The 27,985-nt window shown below is 43.9% G+C and overlaps 1 protein-coding gene across 1 annotated transcript in view; it reads left to right on the forward strand.

Annotated features, from left to right (window-relative positions):
- The window catches only part of BICDL1 (BICD family like cargo adaptor 1), a 358,177-nt gene extending 330,797 nt beyond the window's left edge, over positions 1-27,380 (forward strand). Inside the window, exons 9-10 of the mRNA XM_078667656.1 lie at positions 4,060-4,180; positions 24,665-27,380. Of these exons, the coding sequence (XP_078523782.1) occupies positions 4,060-4,180; positions 24,665-24,871 (328 nt within the window). The 3' untranslated portion in view covers positions 24,872-27,380. The remainder of the gene's footprint in view (positions 1-4,059; positions 4,181-24,664) is intronic.
- The last annotated feature ends 605 nt before the right edge of the window (positions 27,381-27,985 follow it).

Here is a 27,985-nt window from a genome sequence, read left to right on the forward strand (position 1 = left end):
CACTGAAACCTTCACTAAGATATCCACCTATTGGTATTACACGCCTCAGAGGCTGCATGAAATGAACCGTACCATCACGAGCACCTGCTGGCGAGACTGTGGACAGACTGGCACACTGACACATATCTTGTGGGATTGTCCGTTACTGAGTCCTTATTGGAAGAAGATCTTAGATGAGATAGACCAGAGCTTTGACATTGAATTGCCTCGCTTCCCAGCCTATGTCCTGCTTGGGTTACCTAACGGTTTGATGTATCCTCTGAGGTCCAGAAAGGGTAGACAGATAGCGATCGCCTTAGGCTCAGCGATTCAAAACATACTCATCTATTGGTGCACCACCACCCTTCCCACCACTACAGGCTGGTTACATAGGTTATGGCACCAAGGGAATGGAGAAGTTGTCCCTCATGGTGGTGGGCGAAGTGGATAGGTTTGAGGAACTGTGGCAATCTTTCCATACCTTACTACAGTCAGAATTCAAAGAAATCACTTGTCCCCGATATCTCAGGCTAATGCGACTGACATCCCTGACTAGCCCGCCTACCTAGTTGGCTTGAGTGGAGAGCCTGCCGAGAGGTGCGGACACGTAGCAGTGGTGACAGGGGGGTAGGGCATTCGCTCAGCACGGGGGAAGGGGGAAGGGGGGGTTTGGGAGGGGGGGAGTTGGGGCAGGGAATGTTGGTTAGTGAAATTGTCGTCGCTGTATTCACACCTAGCCCGAGGCTCTGAAAGATGTTCCGATTGTAATGTCTGGAATACTGATGGCGCTCCTGGGGCCGAGACTCTGCACTGCCTCCTTGCGATGACTGTATTCATTTTTTGTATTGTTTTTTCATGGAAATGCAATAAAATGCTTTAAACCTAAAACTCCAATAAACTTGATTATCAAAAAAAAAATTGCTGTGCTGTGTTGCATGAACTGGAGAGAGCAGAACAGTACCATATCTTCGAAGAAGTGGCGCTGTTCTACTCTCTCCCTTCGCTGGTGCTCTTTTGGCTGCCATGCACCAACGCAGATGCCCTTGCACCATAGTGCAAGGGTGTTTACATTGTAGTAAGCATAGTTCTTCACAACGGATGTTTAACTAGGTGCTCCATACTCCACGAGTCCTGAGGAAGACCCCATTCTAAGGATGAATCTATCTAGCACATCCAGAGGGGTCGAAACGTCGACCACAACCTCTACACAAGCCAGGACAACTGTAATCATTGCGGCAGTGTTCATATAGTGCTATGTGTTTTTTATGGAACAATTGACATTTTTTTAGAAAGGCCGGATCAGCACTAACATAGATGATGATGTATATATGTCACACCACCCTGCCCTTGTGCACCCCCACTTTTTCCCTATAATCACTTTTACACTCCATTCCCTTCCCCCCCCAACCTGAGCACCACATTTTGTAAAAGTCTTTTTGTCTTCAATTGCAACATAATAGCAACTGTGTTACCACATTTATTAATAATCATGGTAATTCAAATAAATTGCATTTAATTGCAAATGAGAAATACAAAGAATTTGGCTTTGTGAATGCGTTTGATTCAATTAGTATAATTTTTTGTCTTGAAAAACTTGTGCTACATGACATTTATGAAATCACTGATGACATCTCAAATTACCTCATTAATGACACCACTGATTACATCACTTATAGCGTCATCCAAGCTTCTTTTGTACACATTGCTCTTTAAACAGGCATAGCATTAGAGTTAGGAAAGTGAGTGCAATATCGCTCAGAATTATCTGAAGCATCGTTACCGCTATCACACATCAATCCCCAAAGGTAAAGCAAGCTTGTGTTAAGTGCAACATTTACCCTATACCATACACTTCATGGGTAGCCGAGTTCATGTTGACTATGAACCACAGATGAAAGCGTAACCTGTCCTGCACATGGTGTTCAATCTGTATACAATGGTCAGGTAAAACCAAGCTCCTCCGGATACTGAAGCTCTGTTACATAACTAATGCCCTACTACGAACAGTCTTTACCTGTATCAAACCCCTGACAGTGACTGAATTTACATCAAGAAAAAAAGAGGATATACGTGGAAAAGTGGGTACTGTTAGCACTGTTTACTCTATAGAAAGAGTTTACTCTGTACCACACTGTAGATAGTGAAACACTCATGAACAATACACCACAGAGTATTAAAAGTTATCTACTTAGAACAGTGTACACTCTATGCAAAACTTGTTCAAAGAGCACTATTCACTTAAAATAACTGAGGTCTGAAGGTGGTAAAGATCATACTAGCTACAATCGCCATACTGTAGTGAAAACTTTACAACTAGCCCAACGTCTGAAGCAAAACAAGCACTTGTACATAAGTTAGTACCTGGTGTCCACAATCTTCTAAGTTAAGTAGAAATTGTCATGCTGAGAGAATTCTGTCTAATAACTCAAGGCTGCTTACAATACTTAACGCCTCATTTATGGGGTTTTGGTGTAGGGTAGTGCAGCAAGCCACCTTGCTGGGCTGCCTTACATCAAAGTAAAAGGGCTGGAATGCGCCGTATCTATCTAATACAGTGCATTCCTGTCCTCTCCCCTTGCGCTGGTGCCGTTTCAGCAGAGTCAATGCAGGCACTTTAGCACCATGGTGCAAGGATGTCTGTCATGTCGGTAAGATTGTTTTTGTGCAGGAGTGTGCACCTACCTCCACAAAAACAATCATGGGAGGCTTTTTGCTCTTTCTCCTTGTTGTGCCTCCCTTACACCTCCCCTGGGGAGGCGTATGTTTTTGGTGCTGCCTCAGACTTACGGTTTCTCGTTAATCTGGGGCAGTGTCAAAAAGCCATGGATGTTGCTGGGAAAGCCCCTAGCAGCACCCAATGGAATGCCCTTTCATGCAGTTTTATATTTATATTTATAAGGACATGAAAAGCCACGTAAGTGGCTTTACGTGGCCTTATAAATATGCCAGTGGCACATTGCGCCACTGGAACATCAAAAAAGTGATGTTCTGGCAGCGCAAAAGTGCTGGTAGGACCTCATAAATGAGGCCCTAAATCTTTGAGGTGGGCAGAGTTTTGCTGGTGTTGTAGATGTACTCCAGCAAGAGGAGCTCTCCACCTAACTACCCAGAGTTTGTATCTCTGTCCCCACCAAACTACCTGGAGTTTGTTTCTCTGTTTTGCCTAATTTATGAGACACTCTAAGCTTGAGGGTGTTTGGTTATAAATGTAGTAGGAGAAAGATCGGATTAACCGTACCTGTGCAGTAATTTTGGAACTTCAAACTAGCATTTACTTATGTATTTATAGAGGCATATTTATTAGAGACTTGCATCGCTCTTGTGCCAAGCAATGGGGCACAAGAGAGACACAACTCTTAAGTTAAATTTCTCAAGCTACACAAGGCCACCATGAGTGACCTTGATAAATCTAGATTTACTCTGTCCCAGGGAGGCGTTGCACCGATGGAGCGTGGGTGTTCCCATGCGTCCACCCATGGATTTTAGTGCATTCCCAGATTTACCATTACTGGTAGACCTGGGAATGTGTTAAAATGCAAGGCCTCCTCAGGTGCAGCGTAATGAGGAGATATATCATATGTCTCCTTGTTTTTATCTCTTTCTATGTGTGTTGCATTCTGCAGCACACATAGAAAGTGGAAAGATGTCTCTTCCTGCACAAAAACAATCCTGCTTACAGCGCAGGCACTCTTGCACCACTGTGCAAGGTTGTCTTCGTTGGCGCTAGGCAGCACATTGTGCGCCAGCGCATGCAAAAAACAGGAAAGCCCCGTATAATGTTAGATGCAGCACATTCCTGCCCCTTTCCCTATGATGCAGCGCAGCAAGGTGACTTGCCTTGGTGTAAATATGCTCCTTAATCTCTACATTATTGACTTGCTAACTGTATTTCATTGGGTGACTGCAGAGTAAGTCCCAAAATGTCTGTTTTCAGCCAACAATCTAGTTGGAGGCTCTGATGTACTTTTCATATCATCAACAATATGATTCTTCAGTGTTCATGAAGTCAATGGTACCGCAGTGATACTTTGCTGAACCCTCCCATTCTCCCCACGAATTGACATCTTTTTTACTTTTCAGGAAGAATGCTGTTGAAATGGAGCTGGCGAAGTGTAGGATAGACGTGATGTCACTGAATAGCCAGCTCCTGGATGCCATTCAGCAGAAACTAAACCTGTCACAGCAGCTTGAGGCATGGCAGGTAAGGCCAGAGCTGGATCATAGGGCAGGGGGGAAACCACGGTGGGTGTTTTGGCCACTTTTTTCTGGGTTGAGGAATTTCCCTTTAAGGAGTCTCCCTGTTGATGACCAGCATGAGAGTAGAAGTGGACCAGCCTGCAGGGCAAACAGGAGATTTCCATAACAAGGTGATGTCTATGAAAGAAAGGCCAGTAGGATTCACCGGACAAGCAAAAGAACCTCCCACAGATGTGATAGCTATTATATTTTAATGCTTATGAAACACTGACTCAGTTTTACTACACAAAAACTCCCAAGAGTTCTCAGCAGCCGACAGAATGTCTCTGTTGGAGCTCAGAAACTTCTCAAACTCTACCCAATGTTAGAGCTTAGCAGTTTCCTCAGAGTCCCTGTGCTAGTGTTCACCTACCACCCATCTTATAGCCCAGCAGTTTGAACATGTTGCATCCCAGCAACCGCCTGAACATTAGTCAATGTTACGGCTCAGCAGCTGCTACAACATTATACCATGTTAGAGCTCTGTAAACCTCCAGAGCTTTGCCCTGTGTTAGACCCGAGTGTCCCCATGAATGGCTCCCATCTTAGCGTCCTTAGGATTGTTCCCTCTGTTCGCCCATGTCAGCGTCACCACTTTATCCTGTGTTAGAGCTTCTGAATTTTACCTCAAGTGAGAGTTCTTTGACCTCTGGAACTTTTCGCTGTATTTGAGCTCAGTATTACCATCATCTTACAACGAGGTTAGCATTGTTACGTATGTTCCCAATGTTTGTGCTCATCTCAGAACTTCACCCCATATTGAGCTTAGTCGACTCCTGAACTCTACTCCAGGTTAGAACCCAGCAGCAGCTTGAATGTTATCCTATGTTAGAGCCCAGCAAACCTTCTGAACATTATCCCCTTTGGGGCTCATCAGCTGGGTGAACTTTGCCCCTTGTTAGTTCTTTACAATGTCCTGAATGTCCATGCTTTATAACTCACCAGCTACATACTCTTTACCCAGTCTTGGGGTCATACAACCTCCTGTATGTCCACATGTTCAAGCTCATCCTTCTTTTGAGAAATACTATCTGTCCAAGCGTCAGCCGCGGCCCGTTCAGATAAGAGCGGTGGGGCCGGGCGTGGGGGCGATTCGACACACCAGGGAAAATTAACTGGGCCGCGGCTGCCAAGCTTTACAACAACTTTGTTCCCCATTGACTGAAATAAAGTTCTAAGGACTCCAGGGTGTTGGTTTTATCAGAACTCCTTCACGGTATTTGTTATACAACTTGTTTGACCTCATTGTTTGCTGTCTCTTTTTTCTCTTGCTCCAGTTTGCTTCCTCAGGGCTTTTCACTATTTGGCTCCTCTGGTTTCTGATCTAGTAGCCTTGCCCAGTTCCCACACCAACAGTGCTAGTCGCAAGCCCCTCCTGCCTTTGAGGTGAGCTCCATCCTTCACCACGCCTCATCAGCTGTCATTGCCATCTGGTACCACCATGCTTTGTGTGGGGGAAAAACTGTGTCATCCCTTCATGGCTTTGCTTCAACTACTTCAAGAACCTGCTGTTCAAAGGAACATGCCCCCTGACCTCCACAGCCAATGAGAGTAACTCAATTTGTCAGTTGAGGAGCATGCCCCTATACATTCACAGCCAATTATGGTAACTAAATTCTTCAGTGGTGAGGCAAGCTCCTTAACTCTTAAAGCTAATGAGGCTGCTAAATTTCTACAGTCAAGCAGCCTTACTGCCTCTTGCATTCACAGCCAAGGAGACTAACTCCATTCTTCAGAGATGCATGTGTCCTTACTTCCAAATCCATGGACAATGAGGGTATTTCCATTCTGCAGTAGAGAGGCCTGGGCCCCACCTTCACAGGCAATTAGACTAAACCTTTTCCTAAAAAGAGAAGTCTGACTCCCACCTTTCCTTCACAGCCAATTAAACTTACCCCATTCCAAAATAGAGAGGCATGGCTCCCAGAGCCAATGAGACTAACTCCATTCCTCTGAAGAGAAGCGTGCCTTGTACCTTCAGACTCAATGAAGTTAATCCCATTCTTCAATATAGAATCTTTAATGACTTTATCTTCACAGTCAAAGAAGCAACCTCCATTCTTCTTTGCTAGTGATGCATGGCTTCCTTTCATCTACAGACACCGAGGCTAATCTATCCTCAAAGAGAAGTCTGCTCCTTTACCTTCACATCTAATGAAGCTCTACCCATCCTTCAACAAGCAATCATGCCCCCTTTACCTCCACAGCCACTGATCTCTGATCTATCCAGCCAAGTGACCTGTAGTGAAAAAAAGGCTCTATGTGTAACTGATGAAGAAATCATTTTGCTTAAATTGGTTTGGTTTGACAACCGACTTTGGTCGAAACAGTTTCCACAAATATTTCATCTTGAGTGAGATTCACCAGGTTGACTGAAACAACCTGATGAATTCCTACATGAGGAAAGTTTGCGTTGCAGTTTTTTCACTAGTTACATTTCTCCTCCTGAATTCTTCTGCTCTTATTTAAAGGAGGACCCCTGGTAAACTCACCTTACCCCCACTTCCCTCCATGTCTGTTTCTTTTTTAAAAATCAGTGAGACTTCCCACCTGTGCCACCACATATCCTCATTCTTTGAGTTTTTTGCTTTAAATCCCTCTGTCCCCTTCACTGAGGTGCTTCTGAAACAGCTGTCTCTTTTCTCGCCTTGTTTTTACCCAACTGACCTTTACCACCCTTTCCCTTCCAGACCACTTGGAATACTTCCCTTTTTATCTTCTCCTCCAATGGCTGTCTTATTTTTTCTCTCCTAGCTCCTTCCTTTTTTTCTTTTCAGAATTTTAGACAAAGAAAAAAAGACTACCACACCTTGTGAACATTTTCTTTGCCCCTCCATTTATTTTTTATCTGACGGACAAATATTATTACAATTCCTTTGACTTCAGAAATTTATTGGAAGTAGGTTTTTAGATATATCAGACTCTGAATTCAAACTCATGATTTCAAACATACTGGTTTTAGTGGAAACAGCTTTTACTCAGTTTTGGCTTTTGCCCAAGAGTATCATCATCAGATTTTACTCAGAATTGCAGTCTCCATTATGAGACATTGTCTAAATGAGTTAGCACCTCAGCTCTGCAGCTTCATGATGCCTTACTACCGTGGCTAGTGTTTCCTTGTCTCCAGCTTTGTTTACCCATTACCTACCAGCAAAGTGATCTCTTATGGCCACAGCTTAGTGAACATGACCCCATGGTCCATCTGAGGAAGACATATACCTCACTTACTCCCAACATCCAGTGATCTGTTACCTCCACAGCACAGTTGACCCTTACCTCCAGTGACATCTTATCTCCAGAATACAGGGCATATTACCAAGCAATAGCGATAATTATCGCTATTGCTTGGTTAGAGACAAAAATTTACCGCTGAGCTGCGGCAATTTTTATCGCAGATAAACCTTGGTATTACCAAGGTTTATCGCAAATGCGATAAAAAACGGCCGCAATGCATGAATATCGCTGAAAAGTCAGCGATATTCATGCATTACCGAGCTAATGCTCTTAGCCATGTTATCCACCTCCCATTGGATAACATGGCTAAGAACTGCTCAGGGCAGGTGTTAGCTTTTGGAGATATTTGCGTTTAGCGCGAATATCTCCAAAAGTTGGTAATAGGAGATAGCGATGTTAGCGACTGTTTCCAGTCGCTAACATCTTGGCATGCCCACTTTGCATGTTATTAGTGATAAATATCACTGACATGCAAAGTGGGGCCCAAGATGGTCACTATCTCCTACTAGCTGTCACTAACTGGTGTTAGCGACAGCTAGGTAATAGGGAGGTCATTTTATCTCCGCTTTTTTGGCTTTTAAAGCCAAAAAAGCGGAGATAAACCCTCTTGATAATATGCCCCACAGTGACTTCTTACTTCCAAAGTCCAGTGGCCTCCTTACCTCCACAGTCCAGTAACCTCCCTTCATAGTTGAGTAAGCCTTACCTCTACGACCCAGTGACTCCCTTCCTACATGCACGGCCTAGCAACCCATTATAACCACGGATCAGCCACCCCTTTCCTTGCCCTACCAGTAAACCCTTACCTCCATTTCACATTGAGCACTTTACTACAAAGACTATTGACCCCTTTCATCTACATCCCAGCAACTACTACTCCATTTTCCACTGAAAGAAATATGTCCATTTACCCATTAAATGTTCTGCTAAGGGATCCATTACAGCCACAACCTGATTCAAATGGCTCTGATCTCCAGCAACAGATGCATGGTTTGTGCCCTTCTACCAGTCCCCTGCTTGTCCATCAAAATTGCATCATCCAGGGATGTAGCAGTATGCCATCTGCCCCTCCAGCAGCCATCGTAATTACTGCCCATTCGGATTGCATGTGTCCTGCCCCCATCCAGCGCCTATGCATCATGATTGCATTGTCTAGGGATGGCAAAAGCATGTCCCCTTCCAACTCCTAAGCCTCTCTGCTGCCTGTGCCTCCCTATCCTGAGCCTGTGTCTTCATGACTGCTTTGTCTAAAGATGGTAGAACCACGGCCCTGCCCTTTCTCAGCCTATGCCTATTCTTTTAGCCTCTAACTATCCATCATGATTGCAATCTGTGAAGATGGCACAAGCAGGAGCCCTGACTACTTCCCTCCCTCCCATGCACGTGCATCATGGCTGCATTCTGTGGAGATGGGATGAAACAGGCATGTTCCAAGCCCATCCTTGCCATTGGTCATTGGCCGAAGTGCCTGCCATTCTATTGAAAGTCACGCACGTACTTCCTCCGCTGCTCATTAGGCATGATAATACTGCTTGGTGAAGTGTGTCGCTGTTCATTCCATGCATGTGCTCATTACCACGTTTACTATTCGTACACCTGTCCCATCACACTTGCACACCGGACTATCATTTTTGTTGTTTCCAAAGCCGTTTACATCAGCCATATTTATTCCAGTTTGCACTCCATTTGACGAAATGTTCTTTTTGTTGTATCTTGGGGTGTGGGGTAGGGGTGGGGGTGGAGGGGTGGGTGTGTGTTTGTACCTGTTTTTTTTTATTTATAAGGGTAAGTAAACAATGCAATGATTTGTGTCATTCAGCCATGAGAGCACCCATGCAGAGCATTAGTAAATGAACCCCTTGGTGTCAATATTTATCACATCTATGGTACTTCATGAAGTTGTTGAATATTTTAGCCAGGACTCACATTTAATAAAGTTTTGCTCTCTTGTCAGTCAACACAAAATTAACACTGAGCATGGTAGACTTTCCAATGGTAGGCAAATTAACTTTATAAGGGATAATTACAAGGAAGTTGCGGAGAGAGGTTAGCCTTCCTGGCATAACGCCTCTCTCTGCCACTTCTGAAACGCAGGGCTGCACCATATTTACAGCAATATGGTGCAGCCTTGTGTTTTCCCCTGCGATGCCGCTACACTTAGTAGTGTGGCGCAAACGCAGGCACCCTTGCACCATCGTGCAAGGGTGTCTGCGTGCCTTCCTGTACATAAACAATCCATGGCAGCACACATGAGAAAAGCAAAAACGAGGAGAAATAATGCATTTATCCTCATTTCGTCAACTTAAGACCAGGTTTTCCATGGTCTTAATTTTGGCGCTGTCTCCTATGTACGCCACCCATGTACATAGGGGGCAGCGTAAAAAACAATGAGTGTTATGGTGGAACGCTCAGCGCAACACCCACTGTCCACCCCTTTCACGCTAACCAAAGTGTGAAAGGGGGGCCTTATATAGAAAGCAGCATTAAGCCAATTAAGTGGCTTAATGCTGCCTTTTAAATCAGGCAAAGGACCTATCGCCACCACAACGTCAGTAAAACTGACCTTGTGGTTGCGATAGCGGCTTGTACATATGCCCCTATATTTTGTGTCACTTTGGTTCCACGTGAGTGCCTGTGCAAACTTTAGTAAATGTGGGAGTAGAGGAGCATATGCACAGTCCTTTCCTCACAGACCTATACTGATAAAAAAAAATACTCACTAATATTCTATCATTATTGGGAGGTCTTGCATAATGTACCTTTCTTATTGGTGCAGGCCCTGACTGATTTGCATATGGATGAATCTAATCTGAGATGGCATGATGGTTAAACGAATTATAGTTTGGAATGCTACCCCAAGAGATTTCCAGTGGTTGGATTTATTGCAAGCATCCTCCCATCACCTTTTATTTGTTTGATATTCCAGATATTCATGTAACGCTTAAGGAGCTAAGAAGCTTATGAGTGGATACCTCTTCCTTCTGGCAGTTTCTGCCCCATTACTTCCCATCGTGCCCCTCCCTGGAATTTGTGCCTCAGTCAAAACCTACCGAAAGAAAGCCACTTTGTGGAATACATTGGAGTTACAGACTCATAAACATTCAACAAATACTTCAAAAGGTGTACTGCCTATTTTTAGTACAATTTACAAGCAAACCCTTACGCTTATGGAAAGCGTACATTAAAACACACCCAGAACATAATGCTAGAATTAATCATTGTACATGGCTTCTCCAAGTGAGGTTTAGAGGCAACATATTGAAACCCTGTGAAACAATGTATGAAATTGGCGCTAGGTTGTTCAATTAAATATTATGGGCCTCATATGCAATATTTTGATGCACAGCATCACAGCAAGCCTTCCTGCTGCGCTGCCGTTCACCAAAAGAAAAGGGCAGGGGAGCCTGAGGTATCCAACGCATTCCCAGGTTGTACCCTTGCACTATAGTACAAGGGTGCCTGCATTGGGGGAATGATTGTTTATGTGCAAGAAGGTGTCCCTTCCTGGGCATAAACAATGACACATGGTGATTTGCAAATCGTCATTTTTTTAATGATTGGTTATATGCAGGAAGGGACACTTTTCTGCACATAAACAATGATTCCTGGCATTTTGCTATTTCTATGTGTACTGCATAATGCAGCACACATAGAAACAGCAAAAACAAAGAGAAATAAAGCATTGCTCCTCGTTTCACCATGACCGCTAAGTTTTTAAGCCATATGTGGGGAATCAGAAGGAAGGCACAATTGAAACCATCTACCTTGACAACTTGTTCTAATGCGATTCCCTAACCTTGGTCAGCGATCAGCACTTTGTATTGTTTTAAAGCATATAATGTACCAACATATCAAAGCTGAAGGCCTAGGGCGCATCAATCTACAGTCTTATATGTAATGGCACTTTTAACCCCTCCCGTGCTCATGACGTGCTCAGCTCCTCATGAGGCACAGTTGCGCTGTGCTGATGACGAGCTGAGCACGTCATGACACGCGCGGCGCTCACACGTGGGGCTAATTCCCCCGCTGTGCTGAGCGTTCTGAAAAACGGGCGTGGTCATGACGAGCTCAGCTCGTCATGAGCACAGCGCCACCGTGCAGCGTGACGAGCTGAGCTCGTCACAAGCACCGTAGTGCTGCGCGCGCCCCCCTCCCCCCAGCGCAGCGGGGGAATTAGCCCCGCTGCGAAGGGGTTAAGGTGTGTTGGGGAGGTATAGAAGGAAGTTATGACTGACATTATTTACCCTGTCAAATTGTTCTATTGCGATTTATTAACCCTGACCAGTGAACAGCAGTCTGGACTGTTTTAAGTACACAACATATCAACTTATAACAGTAGAAGGCCTGAGACTCAATAACTCATTGTTTTAAAAAAAATGTGTAAATCCTTTTAGCTAAATGATTTTTAATGAATTTAGTTTCCTATTTACTTATTTTATCCCATATGTAAACTGTGTTTATGTACCAATGAGTTGTTTTGTAGAATCTAATGAATTAGGAATATGTAATTTGTAATGATGTATATATGTCTTGGCACTTTTAAGGTCTGCCTGACCAATAACAAGTTTATATATCATTGCATGTGTGCTACAGTGCTCAGCACGAACAATGCAAGTGATATGCCTGCCACTTAAGTGTAGAAATTGAATAAATATACCCACCAGGTGTTCTTTAAGGGCCAAATTTACGAGAAAGTGACTCAGCGCGGCACCTCAGGCCATTTGGCTGTGCCACACTGAGTCACTGGAATGCAACATATTTATAATAATATGTCATATACCTGTGCTTTACCCTGCGCTGGTTCACAAATGGCTGCCATATGCCAACCAGGCACCCTTGCACAATGGTGCAAGGGTGCCTGTGCTTTGGGGAGATAGTTTTTTTTGCAGGAAGGGACTCCTTCCTGCACAAAAACAACCACGAGAAGTGTTTTCCTCTTTCTATGTGTGCTGCAGAATGGACTTTTCACTTTTTGTTGTGGGTTTTGCTTATTTACAATTGTGATAAAAATATTAAAAAAAAATATTTGGATTAATTGCACTTCATGCTAATGCTGGCTTTTCTCTGGGCCGCGTGCCAGTGGTTGGGAAGAGAAGGGCCCTACAGGGGGAAGTCAGCCTCATAAATATGGCAGCAGCACGCTGCTGGCATGCTTATGGCAAGCGCATATGCACCTGGACGACACCAGATGCCAGGGGCCTCATTTATGAAAAGTGACGCATCGCTGCGTGAAAACAGCAATGCGTCACTTTTCACTGCGCTCTCCCTGCGACATGATTGATGCGTCATATTTATAATATGACGCATCATGTCGCAAGGAGTTACAGATACGTCAGTATTTCTGACGTATCTGTAGGCGCAAAAGTGACGCATTGCTGGAGTGTGTCACAAAAGTGACGCAACTCCAGCAATGCTTCCTTTCACATGGGGAAAGCCCCATGTGAAAGGGCTTGCGTCAGTCTTACGCCTGCTGTGAGGCAGGCGCAAGATTTTGACGCAACAGCATCCTAAAAGTGACGCAGTGAAATCTCATAGATTTCACTGCGTCACTATTACGAGGCTTTTTGCGGGTGAACGCCCCCTCTGCATACATTATACCTGACGCAGGTATAATGTAGCGCAGGGGTTCACAAAGTGACGCATCTGCTTAGATGCGTCACTTTGTAAATAGTGCGCATCAGGAGGCATGTTTTACGCCGCCGATGCGTCACAAAAAGTGAGGCATCGGAAGCGCAAAACTCAAGCACGGCCTCATAAATGAGGCCCCTGGAACTCTGGCCCTTTTCATACAGGTATTCCCTGACTAAATAATTATTCCGCTGATCAGCTGCTCGCCCTACAACCAAAACAAAAGTCTGCTAGATTCTGTTGCATAGGCACTGCAGGGTCTTTTAAAGGGTCATTTACATGCCACCATTGCAATGGTCGTGCAGTCATCAACACATCATTCATGCTACTATTAGTGTATTTGTGGAGAGGCCCTCTAATAAATCTAATATGGCAATCACTTTGGGGGGGGGGGGGTTAGGGTAGTTGGGAGTTCCAGCTTCCAAATCTTCAATGTTTGTATTTTACCTCTTTTGCTCCTTGGTTAGGCACGCGATAAATATATGGGACACCATCAATAATAATGAGCCTGACCTGGTATTCGTTACTGAAACCTGGCTAAACGAGGCATCAGGGCTGGATGGGGCTATTGCAATCCGTGTGGGATGTAACATCATCATGTTCAAGAAGAAGGGTCAGGTTGGGGGAGGGATCGCATTGATATATAAGAAGGGCCTACATTGTAAATCTCTGGAAATGATGCAGCCTACTGCTACAGAAATAATTGTTTTTCACATCGCATTTGACTCCCACACTCCCCCTGTGGGAGGGGCACTTCTCTATAGCCCTCCCAGCACCAAGGCTACCTTCAGCACCAAGTTACTTGAGAAACTAGCCCCACATGCCTGTAAAATATGAATATTTTCTGCTGGTGGGAGATTTTAATTATAATTAGGGCTCCCAGTTTTATGGTATTTATGTTTTTTTTAACATTTCCGTCTGTGTTTTTTCATATTTATTTTTGGGCCATTTTATCTGTATTTATCCATATTTATTTTGTGTTTTGTATATAAACGAAGTTGTAAAACTGTACATTTCCAAATTTATTTATCTGATAGACACACACTCATAGTTTGATGTCTGCCATGGTTTAGCTATTTAAGCTGCCAAATATTATGTAACAATACATAGACTATATATTATCATACCACAAATGTATGTTGACATATGCCATTATTTATGGAAATTTCATCCTGTATTTAATTGCCAATGAAGTTCTTCTGCTCAGCTTTTGGGCTACAATTCATGAAAGACAGCACGGAGAGTCACTTAAAAGAGCACACTTTTCTGTATTTATCCACTTTTAAAAATAAATGTAGTCAGAAAACATATTGTTTTCTGTCTGTATTTATCTGCAAAAATCCGTAAAAACAGAAAACAGGGAGCTTTGATTATAATTTTGAAGCTCCAAATGATCCCAGCAATTATAAATTAGAGGAGGATCTGGAAATCATTTGCAAGTGGTTAAGGGCCTTACCCATGTGGCAGGACATACTCTTGATCTTCTATTCATGAACAGGTTCATGGATGAGTTGGTGCTTGAGCCCCTGGGATGGTAGGACCACTTCCTTATGCAGTTTAAGATTTCCCACCTTGGGAGGCCTGCAGCAAATAAAAGTAAGGAATATAAGATACTTAGGGCCCGATGTAGGTGGCAAATACCGGTCGGAAACGGCTGAATTCGGCCGTTTCCGACCGGTATTTGGCATCTTGAGATGTAGGGGGCCAGATTTTACAGATTCTGTAAATTTACCGAATCGGTAAATTTACAGAATCTGTAAAATACCGAATCGGTATTTTTACCGGTTCGGTACCTTCCAGATGTAGGTGGGACTCTTCTGAGTCCCAAAGGCCCTACAAATTCGGTATTTTACCACCCAATCCAATTGGGTGTTAAAATACCGAATTCAGGTGTGCATGCACATGTGTGCATGCACACCTAGCCATGTGACAGACAGACATGCCCTTAGGGCATGTCTGTGTGCCACATGGCACACATGCCTATTTTTGGGGTGCCAGAGGGTGTCAAAGTGACACCCCCTGCACCCTTGCCAAATTCGGTATTTACCGATTCTGTAATTACAGAATCGGTATTGCCCATTGATTCCTATGGGCTTCAAGGCCCATAGGAATCAATGGGCAATACCGATTCGGTATTTACAGATTCGGTAAATACCGAATCTTAACGATTCGGTATTTACAGAATCTGTAATACCTACATCTCCCCCCTTCATATTTACCGACTCTTAAATACCGAATCGGTAAAATTCGGTATTTAAGAGTCAGTAAATATGAATTACCTACATCTGGCCCACAGAAACTGGACGAGCTTAGTGGAGGAGTCGGTCAAGAAAACTTCTAATTTAATAGAGATTACGGACACCTCATCTCCGAATGAAGCGGCCAGGAATTTCTCCTCCGCCTTGAGGTCGATGCTGGACATTATTGGCCCTATTTCTACAAATATTCTCGTAGGAATCGTCCTCCGGCACCCTGGTACATCCCCCAGCTGAAAGAAGAGAAGCAGAGATGCAAGAGACTTTAAAGAAACGTGACGTTCAAAAGGTAGCATAGAAAAAGAAGTTTTTAGATCTGCTGAAAGCAGTTATTATGAGTCCCTGAAGCTTGCATGAAGGAACCATTTTACCCTAAAGATTGATAAGAGCAAGTGTTCCTCCAGATAACTTTTTCGCATTGGGAAGGAGTTATTCCAGCCAGGGGCCTTTAATAGATCCACCCCTGCATCCTTGGGACTATGCAATCAACCTAGCATATGTTTTGTGGTATGATCCATATGATTTACACAGGGTTTGATCCTCAGCCTGATATTAATCGGGAGTTGAGGAAAGACGGTCCTCCGATGGATGATGGGCCTAGTTGGCGGGCTTTTGAGACAGTTCTTCAACAGGAAGCCCTCGACATCATGGATAATATAAAGTCAGCCCCCGACCCCCGGATCGTTGTCCACACTTTGGGTCTTATTTATGAGGTGTTGGTACAGTGCAGCTCTGCACGGAATCTTGCTGCACTGCCCTGCGTCAAAAGAAAAGGGCACGAATGCGCCGTATCTCTTAGATACGGCGCATTCCTGTCCTTTTCCCCTGCACTGGCACCCAATGGGCTGCCATGCACCAATGTAGGCACCCTTGCACCATGGTCCATGGTGCCTGCGTTGTGGGGTTGATTGATTTTGTGCAGGAAGGGACACCTTTCTGCACAAAATCAATACATTGAGGCGATTTTCTCTTCCTATGTGTGCTGCACATGCACCACTTTAACGCCACCCCTGGAGTGGCATTCAAATCTGACGCATTCCCAGGTTTACAATTTCTTGTAAATCTGGGAATGCTTCAGAGCCCATGGGTGTTGCATGGGAACACCCACAGCAACACCCTTGGAATTCCCCTTTTACACAGTGTTCTGCGTGAAAAGAGCACATATTTAAAAGCCATGAATAGCCACCTAAAGTGGCTTTGCGCGGCCTAGTAAATATGCTATGGCACATTGCGCCACCAGAGCCTAAAAAAAGTGATGCTCCGGCAGCACAAAAGTGCGGCAAGGGGCCTCGTAAATGAGGCCCTCTGTCTTTAACCCCTTCTACGCTCATGACGAGCTCAGCTCGTCATGGGCGTAACCTGCCCTACCCGGATGACGAGCTGACCTTGTCACGTAACGCGGGATTTTTAAAATCTCAGCGCGCAGCAGGAAAACCGCTAGCGCGCATGCGGTTAATAAACTTGCAATGACTCTTGCTCTGCACTTGACTGACATCATGAATAGCTTCATGCGCATGGCAGAGGTCCCTGGGCTCTGCCAAAAAGCTTTACTACTTCCATTATTGACGAATCCTGGGGCCGATCTTACAAATCTAGCCAACTTTAGCCCAGTCTCATTGCTTCCCTTCCCTGTGAAGATTCTGGTGAAACTGGTGAATTTGAGACTCACCAAGTATTTGGAAAGCAATCAGTTATTAGATTATTTGCAGTGTACATTTAGGGCAGTTAACTGACAGCATCAGATGTGCTGTCGATGAGGGCAAGGCTACTGCACTCTTCTTACTCAATCTTTCCCCTGCGTTTGATACAGTGGGGCAGATTTACTATTTTTTCATATAGCGCACTGCAGCAGCCGCAAAAGCTGTGCTGCGCTACGTGAAAAGGAGATTGGAGGAGAGTGCCCTATTTACTAAAAAAAAGGCACTATCCTCCCCTCTCACTAGCGCCAGCACTCAAATCAGCTGCCGTGCACCAGGGAGACATCTTTGCGTCATGGTGCAAGGGTGTTTCAGTGAGTCTAGCATAGGTTTTGTGCTGGAAAGAACCCTTCCAGTACAAAATACTATGCACAGACTCAATTTAACATTTTCTCACTTTGTATGTGTGCTATAAAGTGCAGCACACATGCAAAGTCGGAAAAGGAAGGAGAACTATGCGCTGCGTTGCAATACTTTTCTGTTAAAGTAAATTGGGAAAAAAAGATTTTGCACCATTTTGCATCACAGCACAAAATCTTAGTAAATCTCCCCTAGTGTTGCATGCTGTTCTACAAAGCCATCTTTCAGATGTTGGGATACACTCTGACGTTCTATAATGGTTTGCCTCTTTCCTGATAGGATGTACTCAGGCAGTTTATCTGCAACCATAATATCTGATGAGGTAACCATACATTGTGGTGTTGCCCATGGTTTGGCTCTGAGCCCAACACTTTTTAATGTGTACATGGCTCCTTTGGCTCCTTTGGCTCCTTTGGCTAACATCCACATATCATATACTGATGACACACGACATATTTCAGTCGGGAAGGATGTGGACACCTGCAAAAAGAGCCTAGTGGACTACCTGTCAGAGATGTCTCGCTGATTTCAAAAACACTGCCTAAAGTTAAATGGGGACAAAACTGAGGTCAGCTTATTTGGAAATGCAAACTCAAGCCCATAATAATCATTTTTACACGCAGTGGAACGCAGCAAGCGACCTTGCTGCGCAGTGCTGCATGAAAGGGAAAAGGCAGAATGCACCTTATTTAACATTCTACGGCACATTCCTTTCCTTTCCTAGCACTTGCACACTTTCGGCTGCCTAGCGCCAACGCAGGCACCCTTGCGTCATGTGTAGGCAGGATTGTTTGTGTGCAGGAAGGGACGCCTTCCTCCACAAAAACAATCCTGAGAGACATTTTTCTCTTTCTTTGTGCTCTGCAGAATTCAGCACACGTAAAAATAGGAAAAAAACAAGGCAAAATGAAGATATTTGTCCTCGTTATGCCTTTCCACAGCAATTTTTGCTGCATTCCAAGGTCTACTACTAATGTTAAATCTGGGAATGCGTCAGAATCCATGGGTGGATGTGTGGAATCACCAACGCTCCACCCATGGAACGCCTCCCTTCTGCAGAGTAACGCAAGGTAGCGATTTGCGCAGCCTTGCGTTACTCCAGATTTATTAAGCCTGACAGGGACACGCAATGAGGCCATGCAGGGTTTGATAAATCTCACTTAGGTTTTGCGTCACCCATGCGTGGTACAAGCGTGATGCAAAACCTTGATTAATCGGACCTTGAGGGGCATATTTACAAGCCCATATAGCCACTGGAACGTCACATCCAATTACGTTGTAATGGCGATAGGGGCTTCGCCTTATTTACAAGGCAGCGTTAAGCCACTTAACGTGGCTTAACGCTGCCTTGTAAATAAGGCCCCCTTTCACGCTATGCTTAGTGTGAAAGGGGTGGGCAGTGGGTGTTGCGTTGGGTGTTCCACCGCAAACACCCATTGATTCTGACGCTGCCTCCTATTTATAAGGGAGGCATAAATAGGAGGCAGTGCCAGAATTAGGACCAGGGAAAACCTGGTCTTACCCTGGCGCAACAAGTAGAAATGTTTCATTTATCCTCATTTTTGCTGTTTTCATGCGTGCTGCTTTGTGCAGCTCACATGAAAACACTAAAAGGCCAATGATTATTTATGTACAGACCGGTCTCTCTTCCTGCACAAAAACAATAATTTTTTTAAAATGCTGTTTTGCAACTTCTATGTGTGCTGCATTAAGCAAGACTTTGCAGCCCTTTGTGGGACTTTGCTGCAGATCAAAGTCTTGATGAATCTGCCTCCGTGACTTAAACCACTACATGGCGGGATATGCACAGTTGTTGAAGGTATGGTGGGCATAAAGATACAAAATTACTGCTAAAAAATAAGGAGAGGCTGAAATACTAATAGAGAGGAATCCACCAATTTTTTTTAAGTGTGCTCACGGATCAAAGTTCAATTTCTAAAAGTGCCAAAGTCTCCTGTACGGATGGGCTATAGGGAAGGGTGGACTTCATTATTGAAAATGACAACAAACTGCTGCATGCCCACGCTGGATCGCAGACCAGTAAAGGCTAGCATAGACCTTCATGACAATTGGGCCTCTGTGTTTACAGCACATTGATTGGCTGCTGGGCAACAATTGAAAGTGGCACTGTCCCAGGCCCAGGCTCTTCCACCACCGACCTACCCATCACAAATTGTCCCTGATTGGAAAGACAGGCAATCTTGTAGTGGTTTTTTGGTTGCTGCAGGGAGACTGATATAGAAGGTTCATTTCAAACACAAGGAGATGATGGATGGAGTGCTGAAACTTTTCAGGCACTCACCCCCAGTCACAGATCTGGGTTGAATCCATCATCATTCTTTAGCTCACTCTGCCACCTCAGTTCAGACCCAGCTATATGCAAAGCAGTCTTTCCCCTGTGCCTCATGGGAACAGTCCAGCCCAAACTGCCAAACCAGGTCTTAGAAGGTTCATTTGTCATGGGTTGGTCTTGCTATATTAACTGGGAGACAGATTGTTATGGGGAAAGTTAAACCTTGCTGGGAAAGGTTGAGGGTTGTTCGCTCCTATTTTAGAATAAACCTATCAAATCTGTAAATCGGAGCAAATTCCCCATTCCTGGTAATAGGTAAATAACTTATTTTTGTGAGATACTAATCAGACTTTTCTTCTCACTCCAGTTGCAGGAAAAGTCCATGTGCCCTGTAGCTGATTAGCAGCTACCGCAAAGTGTTAACTTGTTGAGGGGAGACAGTAACCACCATCGACTATCGGAGGCAGTACACTTGAGGGCAGATTTACTAACATTTTGTCATAGGTTTCTATCATAGAAGTAACGCAAACCATTGGAAAATGTTTATTTAGCATTTACTTTCCAGGGCAAAACTTTATTTTTGCTAAAACGTAGCTTTAAAGTAATGCAAAGTAAAGCTAGCTTTGGTTAAAGGGGCATATCATGTGTGGCACATGGGGAACATCCTTTTCAACGCAACGTTTACCACGCAGTGCCTTTACGACGCAACTATTACAACGCATGTCATTACAACGCATATCGCTGGGGGTCGCTCTAGGATAGGGAATAGATTTAATTTACTATCCAACACCTTCCCTACTATCCACGGGGACTGGAGTTGGAATAGTAAATTAAACTATTCACTATCCAGCACCCCTTAACACTAAGCGTTGTAACAGCATGCGTTGTAAAAACTGCGATGTAAAGGCATGCGTGGTAAAAGCATGCGTTGTAATGAAATACATCCGAGGTACATGGGTGTTCCCATGCAACCACCCATGTTTTAGATGCAAATACCTACCTACAAACATTTGTAAACAGGGCTTTGAGCCAAAAAATAACACCTCTTTAAGGCTAGTGAAATTGTTTTTATTTCTCCAAATGTTTCTGACTTTGCATGTGTGCTGCACTGTACAGCAATCACCCAAAAGTGGGAAACGTTTTAAAGTTTGTCTAAGTCTAGGGGAAGATTTACTACATTTTCATGCAACAGGGTGCAGCATCCTGCATTTCGGGAGACAGCAGAACAGTGCTGTATCTACTAAGATGTTGTACTGTTTTTCTCTGGGTGCAAGGCATGTACCATGGTGCAAGGGTGCCTGCATTGGCGTATGGCAGCCAAGTGTGCGCCAGCGCAGGGGAAATAACAAGGATGCGTCTATTGTCGTAAATATGACGTATCCCAGTGCTTTTAAAATTACGTAGCTCCGCACAGCAAAATAGCTTCCAGCGCTACGTCGTTTTGTTGGGAATTAAACCCAAATCACTATTTGGAAGGAGCGTGTTGTAGACACCCCTTCCAAAGAGCGATTCCGTATGAGGTGTACCAATGTTTTGTGACCGAAATCCAGTTGCAAAACACTAAAGGGCATATTTATCAAGGAGTTTGTGTCACCCTTGTGCCACACAAGGGGGTGCAGGGCGATCCAAAACCTATAATGAGATTTACCAAGCCACACAATGCCACCTTGCATGGCTTGCTATATGGAGTAATGCAAGGCAGCGGAAGTCCCAGGGAGGCGTTCCAGGGGTGGAGCGTGGATATATCACACATCCACTCATCGAATCTGAAGCATTCACAGATTTAGCAATACTTGTAGATCTGGGAATGCATTCGAAGGCTATGCCTTCCCTGAGGAGTAGTAACGAGGAGAAATATCTCTATTTTTCTTTTTTTCCTCTTTCTACATGTGCTGCATTCTGCAGCACGCACAGAAAGAGGAAAACGTCTTAGAGGGGTATTTTTGTGCAGGAAGGCGACCCTTCCCACGCACAAATAATCCTGCTCACAACGCAGGCAGCCTTGCACCATGGTGCCAGGGTGTCTGTGTTGGCACTAGGCAGCTGTTTGTGCACCATGGCAGGAAGAGAGCAGGAATATCTTGATAGATCTGGCATATTACTGCCCTCTCCTCTTCACACAGCATAGCAAGTTTTTTTGCAGCATTGTGTGAAATAATGTGATGATAAATATACCCTGAAAATTATCACACTTTGAGTTAGGGTGGCTAGTCAAAGGGAAGGTGTTACTTGGGACCCATTGCCCTTTGTGAATGCAATGAAACGTGTGTTGGAAAACAGGAAGTGGTTTTGGACCACTGCTAACTATAAAGCAAACTTTTAATAAAAAATAAAGAAAGTCAACTTTTAGTTTTAAATGTACCATTGTTTCCTTTAAGGAAAACAGACAGCATTAGAAAATGTTTACTTTATTGAAAGGCGATCACATACATGGTGGTCAGTTATCATTTGCAGGTCACCATTTCTGTGATGGCTTCCAATCCGAATGAGTCGCAATTTACGAACTAGTGCATTAATACTAAACGGGAGAATAACTCTGCAGGATCTTGTGTTATGGGCTCGCAACCTCATCCACGGGGCCTCTTTCTCAAAAGTGGGGCTTGGAGCTGAATGTCAGATCTCACTGGAGCTGATCCATAAATTCAGCAGTCAATATAGCTGTGCTGTTCAATTTTACTGTTTTTTATCAAGAACAAAGGTCCTGAGCTTATCAAATACTTAAAAAAAAATATAATACTCATAGACTTAAATAAGAACTATGGCTTGATTTCCAATGTCCAGCCGGACAAGGATTTATTTTGAGGATTTTTTGGAAAATGAACGAATAGAGCAAGAATCAAGAAGACTGGGCACAAGCCTGTACCAAGTCAAGAAAAGAATAGAAGAAATAGAGAAAATTTAAACAGGCAAAAGGGTTGGAGCAAGTGGCAGCTTACAATACAATGCAATCGTGTGTAAGCATGCACAAACAGTTACTGCACTTAATATATACGTTATAGAAATGCAGTTCTGTTACAACAGTCGATGTGACGTTTCGATCCCTAGCTCCAATTATGTACTGGGATCATCTTCAGGACTAATGTTATTGCTATTGCCTGAGCTGTTTCAAAGCCTGTGGGAATAAACAGGAGGGAAAATGGAGAAAAGGCGTTTTCAATAAAAGCAAACATGTCATCCAAGTACGCGTTGTTTCAACACATATTAGTGAACTGTTGCGCCGGTGAACTTCAGGCAGTGATGGCTGTTAAAAGGATAATGGATGTGGTGTTTGGGATGGTGATAAACCGACTATGAGAAGTAGATTGAATACAGACATGACGTGCTGGTGCCCCGTGAGGGAGTTCGGCCAGAGCGTGTTCTCCGTGATGGCAAAAGTGATTGTGCTATTTTACAGTTAGTGGGAACCACCCAAAGGCCTGGTTTGCACGATGCGGCGAAAGGGTGAGGACGGTGACCGGTGGAGTAGTGAGTTACGTGACTGAAAACGAACCAGTACTAACCGCGCCAGGTCGGCGGGTGAGCTCCTGCGAGGCGTCTGAATAAGAAGCGGTTGACTGTAGGTGCAAACCAGGCCTTTGGGTGGTTCCCACTAACTGTAAAATAGCACAATCACCTTTGCCATCACGGAGAACACGCTCTGGCCGAACTCCCTCACGGGGCACCAGCAAGTCATGTCTGTATTCAATCTACTTCTCATAGTCGGTTTATCACCATCCCAAACACCACATCCATTATCCTTTTAACAGCCATCACTGCCTGAAGTTCACCGGCGCAACAGTTCACTAATATGTGTTGAAACAACGCGTACTTGGATGACATGTTTGCTTTTATTGAAAACGCCTTTTCTCCATTTTCCCTCCTGTTTATTCCCACAGGCTTTGAAACAGCTCAGGCAATAGCAATAACATTAGTCCTGAAGATGATCCCAGTACATAATTTGAGCTAGGGATCGAAACGTCACGTCGACTGTTGTAACAGAACTGGATTTCTATAACGTATATATTAAGTGCAGTAACTGTTTGTGCATGCTTACACAAGATTGCATTGTATTGTAAGCTGCCACTTGCTCCAACCCTTTTGCCTGTTTAAATTTTCTCTATTTCTTCTATTCTTTTCTTGACTTGGTACAGGCTTGTGCCCAGTCTTCTTGATTCTTGCTCTATTCGTTCATTTTCCAAAAAATCCTCAAAATAAATCCTTGTCCAGCTGGACATTGGAAATCAAGCCATAGTTCTTGTTTAAGTCTATGAGTATTATATTGGGGCATATTATCAAGGGGGTTTATCTCCGCTTTTTTGGCTTTAAAAGCCAAGGAAGCGGAGATAAAATTATCTCCCTATTACCTAGCTGTCGCTAACACCAGTTAGCGACCGCTAGTAGGAGATAGCGACCATCTTGGGCCCCACTTTGCATGTCAGTGATATTTATCACTAATGACATGCAAAGTGGGCGTGCCAAGATGTTAGCGACTGGAAACAGTCGCTAACATCGCTATCTCCTATTACCAACTTTTGGAGATATTCGCGCTAAGCGCGAATATCTCCAAAAACTAACACCTGCCCTGAGCAGTTCTTAGCCATGTTATCCAATGGGAGGTGGATAACATGGCTAAGAGCATTAGCTCGGTAATGCATGAATATTGCTGACTTTTCAGCGATATTCATGCATTGCGGCCGTTTTTTAATCGCATTTGCGATAAACCTTGATAATAGCAAGGTTTATCTGCGATAATTTCTGACGATGCTTAGCGGTAAAAAATTTGTTGCTAAGCATCGTTAGCGATAAATATCGCTTAACGTTGGTAATAATGCCCCTATATTTTTTTTTTAAGTATTTGATAAGCTCAGGACCTTTGTTCTTGATAAAATACTAATTACCCGAGGTCCTTAGCCATTTAACACGGGTTCCCTTGTTCACCATACTTCTGTTCAATTTTACTGGCCTGATTTCTCATTTTTGGCATTCTCTCCTTTTGTTCATAGGATGATATGCACAGGGTCATCAACCAGCAGCTGATGGACAAACATCAGGACGAATGGAATCAGACTGCCTACTCCTTCTCAAGCAGCCATCACGCCAATGGGAGCAGAGGCAGCAGAGCCATCTGCAGGACCCACCCCGAGCAGCAGGGGGACGAGCCCACTGGGGCAGAGGGGAAACGCCGCTTCACATTTTTCAAGAAGAATTAGACTTTTATACCAGAAAACATTTATCACTAGGTTGGACTGTGTTTCTCTTCAAGAGACATGACCCCAAAGAAATTGCACTTTGTCTGTTTTTCCAGGAGAAATGCAACTTAAAAGGTGACCGCCTGCAACTGCGAAGGTGCCAATTCGGAATGTTTCGCATAGAGCGCTGTTTACACAAGTTGGAGATTTTCAACTTTGTGCTGTGTTATTGAGGAGTGCCTGAATGTTATTCCTTACCCTTGAAGTTTAAACTGCTTCAAGGGGTGTCTGGTCAGTTATTGGGTGGCACAGTCAACTCCAGTTGGCTAACAGTCTTAAAATACATCCTTTCAGATGCATGTGCAGGAATGGGTTGTATAGGGACATGCAATAGTACGAAAGCAACATAAAACCAAATATCAGGTGCAGAAAGACATGAGCAACAGTACCCAGTTCATCTCTAAAGTAAACACTACAGAGAGAGTATATTAAAGAGCACAGAAAGAGATTTATTAGGAGCCAGGAGAGCAATAATGTGCTTCCAATGAGATGTGTTTGATAGCAAGGCAGCATGTTCCTAGGGGGGACACATGAGAAAGGATGTAGGGCAGTCTGCAGGAGGGCCATGGAGATTCAGAAGACCCATAAAAAAGCAGAAAGTCCACAGAGGAGTAGGAAGTCCACTGAACTGTTGAAAGGCTGAACAGAAAGCCAATAGAGAATGAGAAAGCCATTAGAAAAGCAGAAATCTTGTGGATAAGCAGGAGGCCAAAAATGATCATAAAGCCCATAGTGTGAATGGCCATAAATATTCAGAAAGTCATCAGTGCAACAGAAGGATCATAGAGAAGCAAGAAGCCCAAGGAAAAGCAGGTTGCTATTAGAGAAGATGAAAGTTAATAGAGAAGTAGAAACTTAGAGAACCGAAAGGGCAAAAGGAGAAGCAAAAAGTCAACAGAGAAGCAGAGAGTCAACAAAAACGTATAAAGAAACACAAGGTCAGTAGATAAACAGAAGGTCTAAATAGCTAGCAGCAGGAGATTCATAAGGAAGCAGACATCCTATGAAGAAGCAAAATGCCCAAGGATTGTCAGAAATTCAATGGAAAAGCTGGTAACAAATAGAGAGCAATAGCCAACAGAGAAGTAGCCCATAATAAGAGATGCCAAAGACATATAGGGAGTTAGACGGTCCATAGAGAATTCGGAATCCTGTAAAGAAGCAGGAAGCCCATAGTGAAGCAGATGACTCACAGAGAAGCCGGAAGCTCATACAGAATGAAGACTCCCACAGACAGGTAGGATACCTAGACTCAAGCTGGAGGCCCATAAAACAACAGGATGCCCATAGAGAAGTTGAAGGCCCACAGAGAAGTGAAGCGTAGAAGATCCTAAAGAACCAGAGGGGACATGGAGAAGCAAGTTAACAGGCAGAGAAGCAGAAGAGCCACAGAGACATACAAGATAAATGAAGAACTAATCCATACCAATGAAAGTACACAGAGAAGCAAGGACTCCAAGGTGAAAAGGAAGGCCGTTAGAGAATTAAACGGGCATTCAACAAGCATGTGGTGCAAAGATGAAGGGCCAAGTGAAGTACATAGAGAACAAGAAAATCCATAGCATGGTGGAAGAACCATAGAAAATCAGTGGGTCTAAAATGAAGCAGAGGCCCCATTGAGAACTAAAAGTGGCAAAGAAAGCAACTACATAACAGAAGGGCCACAGAGAGGCAAAGTGCCCATGTGGAAGCAGAAAGATGTTTTTTTGGAATTAGAAATGTCATAGAGAAGAGATGCCGCTAAGAGTAAAAAAGGGCCACAGAGAAACAAAAGACCCAGACATAACCAAAGTGATTCACTGGATAGCAAAATGGCCAGCTGAGGCATAGACAGATCAAATTGAATTGGGGCTTGACATTGTATGACAACCATCTCAGCACATGCAGGTCAGCATAACATAAACACATTCTTAGATTCTGCAGAGATGAATGTATGGTTTTGCCTTTCTACCCTGCTTGGTTTCAGACATCCTCTACACAAGGCATCACACATCTCCTACAACAGCAGATCCAGCCTTGAGTACCAGTGATAAGTGCTTGCATTGCAAGAATAGACAATATCCACACTTGAAGAATCAAACTAGGTTGTGTGAATTTCCAGTTCATTGTTCTCAAAGGTCAAAGTTCACACTAAACGCTAAGCCATGCCCGGCGCTTGCAATGTAAGGGTTATGCGAAGTGCTGCTACACAGAACCTGGGGTTTCTGTGCCACCCAAAGCCCAGAGAGGAGCTTCCTGAACCGGTCTTTCTTTAAGAGCACACAGCAGGGACGAGTACGCGATGGTCTCACCATAAAGAATGTCTACACGGATCCTCCATGTATCGCCATCGTGCTGACACTTTTGTATGTAGATGTTACACTGTAAATGACTGTATGTTTTTATAATATATACATATTCTATATGGAGAGAGAGAAGCATATTTTTCGTAAAAACCACAGTTCCAAGGCATTTTTTGTAAATAGTTTTCTTTTAGGAATAAAATAATTATTTCTATTAAACACAGTTTGTTTAATGCCTGTGGGTCTAAAAGGACGACCTCTCAAAACCTCTGTACTTCCTGTAAGAGGAACCGCTAGGCTGCGCCTGTAGGCCCAGAGACTTAGCTGTGGCTTTGATGTCCTTAAACCTTTCCAAGGCTGCATCTGCTTTCTTTCCAAACAGCCCAAAACCATCGAAGGGGAGGTCCAGAAGTGTTGCCTGCACATCCAGAGAGGACTCCGACTTAAGCCAAGCACTTCTTCTTGTGGCAACCGAAGAGCCCATGATCCTGGCAACAGAGTCCGCAGTGTCCAATCCTTAACTTCCTTTCACAATCACTATATAACTATGCTTAGGTTTCGGAGGCCTCACAACACCACCATTGGATTGGTCACAATGACTGGGTTGACTACTCAAGTGCACAAAGCATGCAAATTGTGGTGGTCCAGTCAACATCAAGTGAACACGATCATGAAACATATGTACCATTGTAAGCCTTGCTGTGATGAGAACTCAGCTCCCATCTCACAAGATCACACCAGGGATTGCACCAGTTATGTCTGCCAGAATTTATGCTGCTGATGGTTCCAAACC

Source organism: Lissotriton helveticus, chromosome 11, assembly GCF_964261635.1.
Source record: "Lissotriton helveticus chromosome 11, aLisHel1.1, whole genome shotgun sequence".
Taxonomy (NCBI): Eukaryota; Metazoa; Chordata; class Amphibia; order Caudata; family Salamandridae; genus Lissotriton; species Lissotriton helveticus.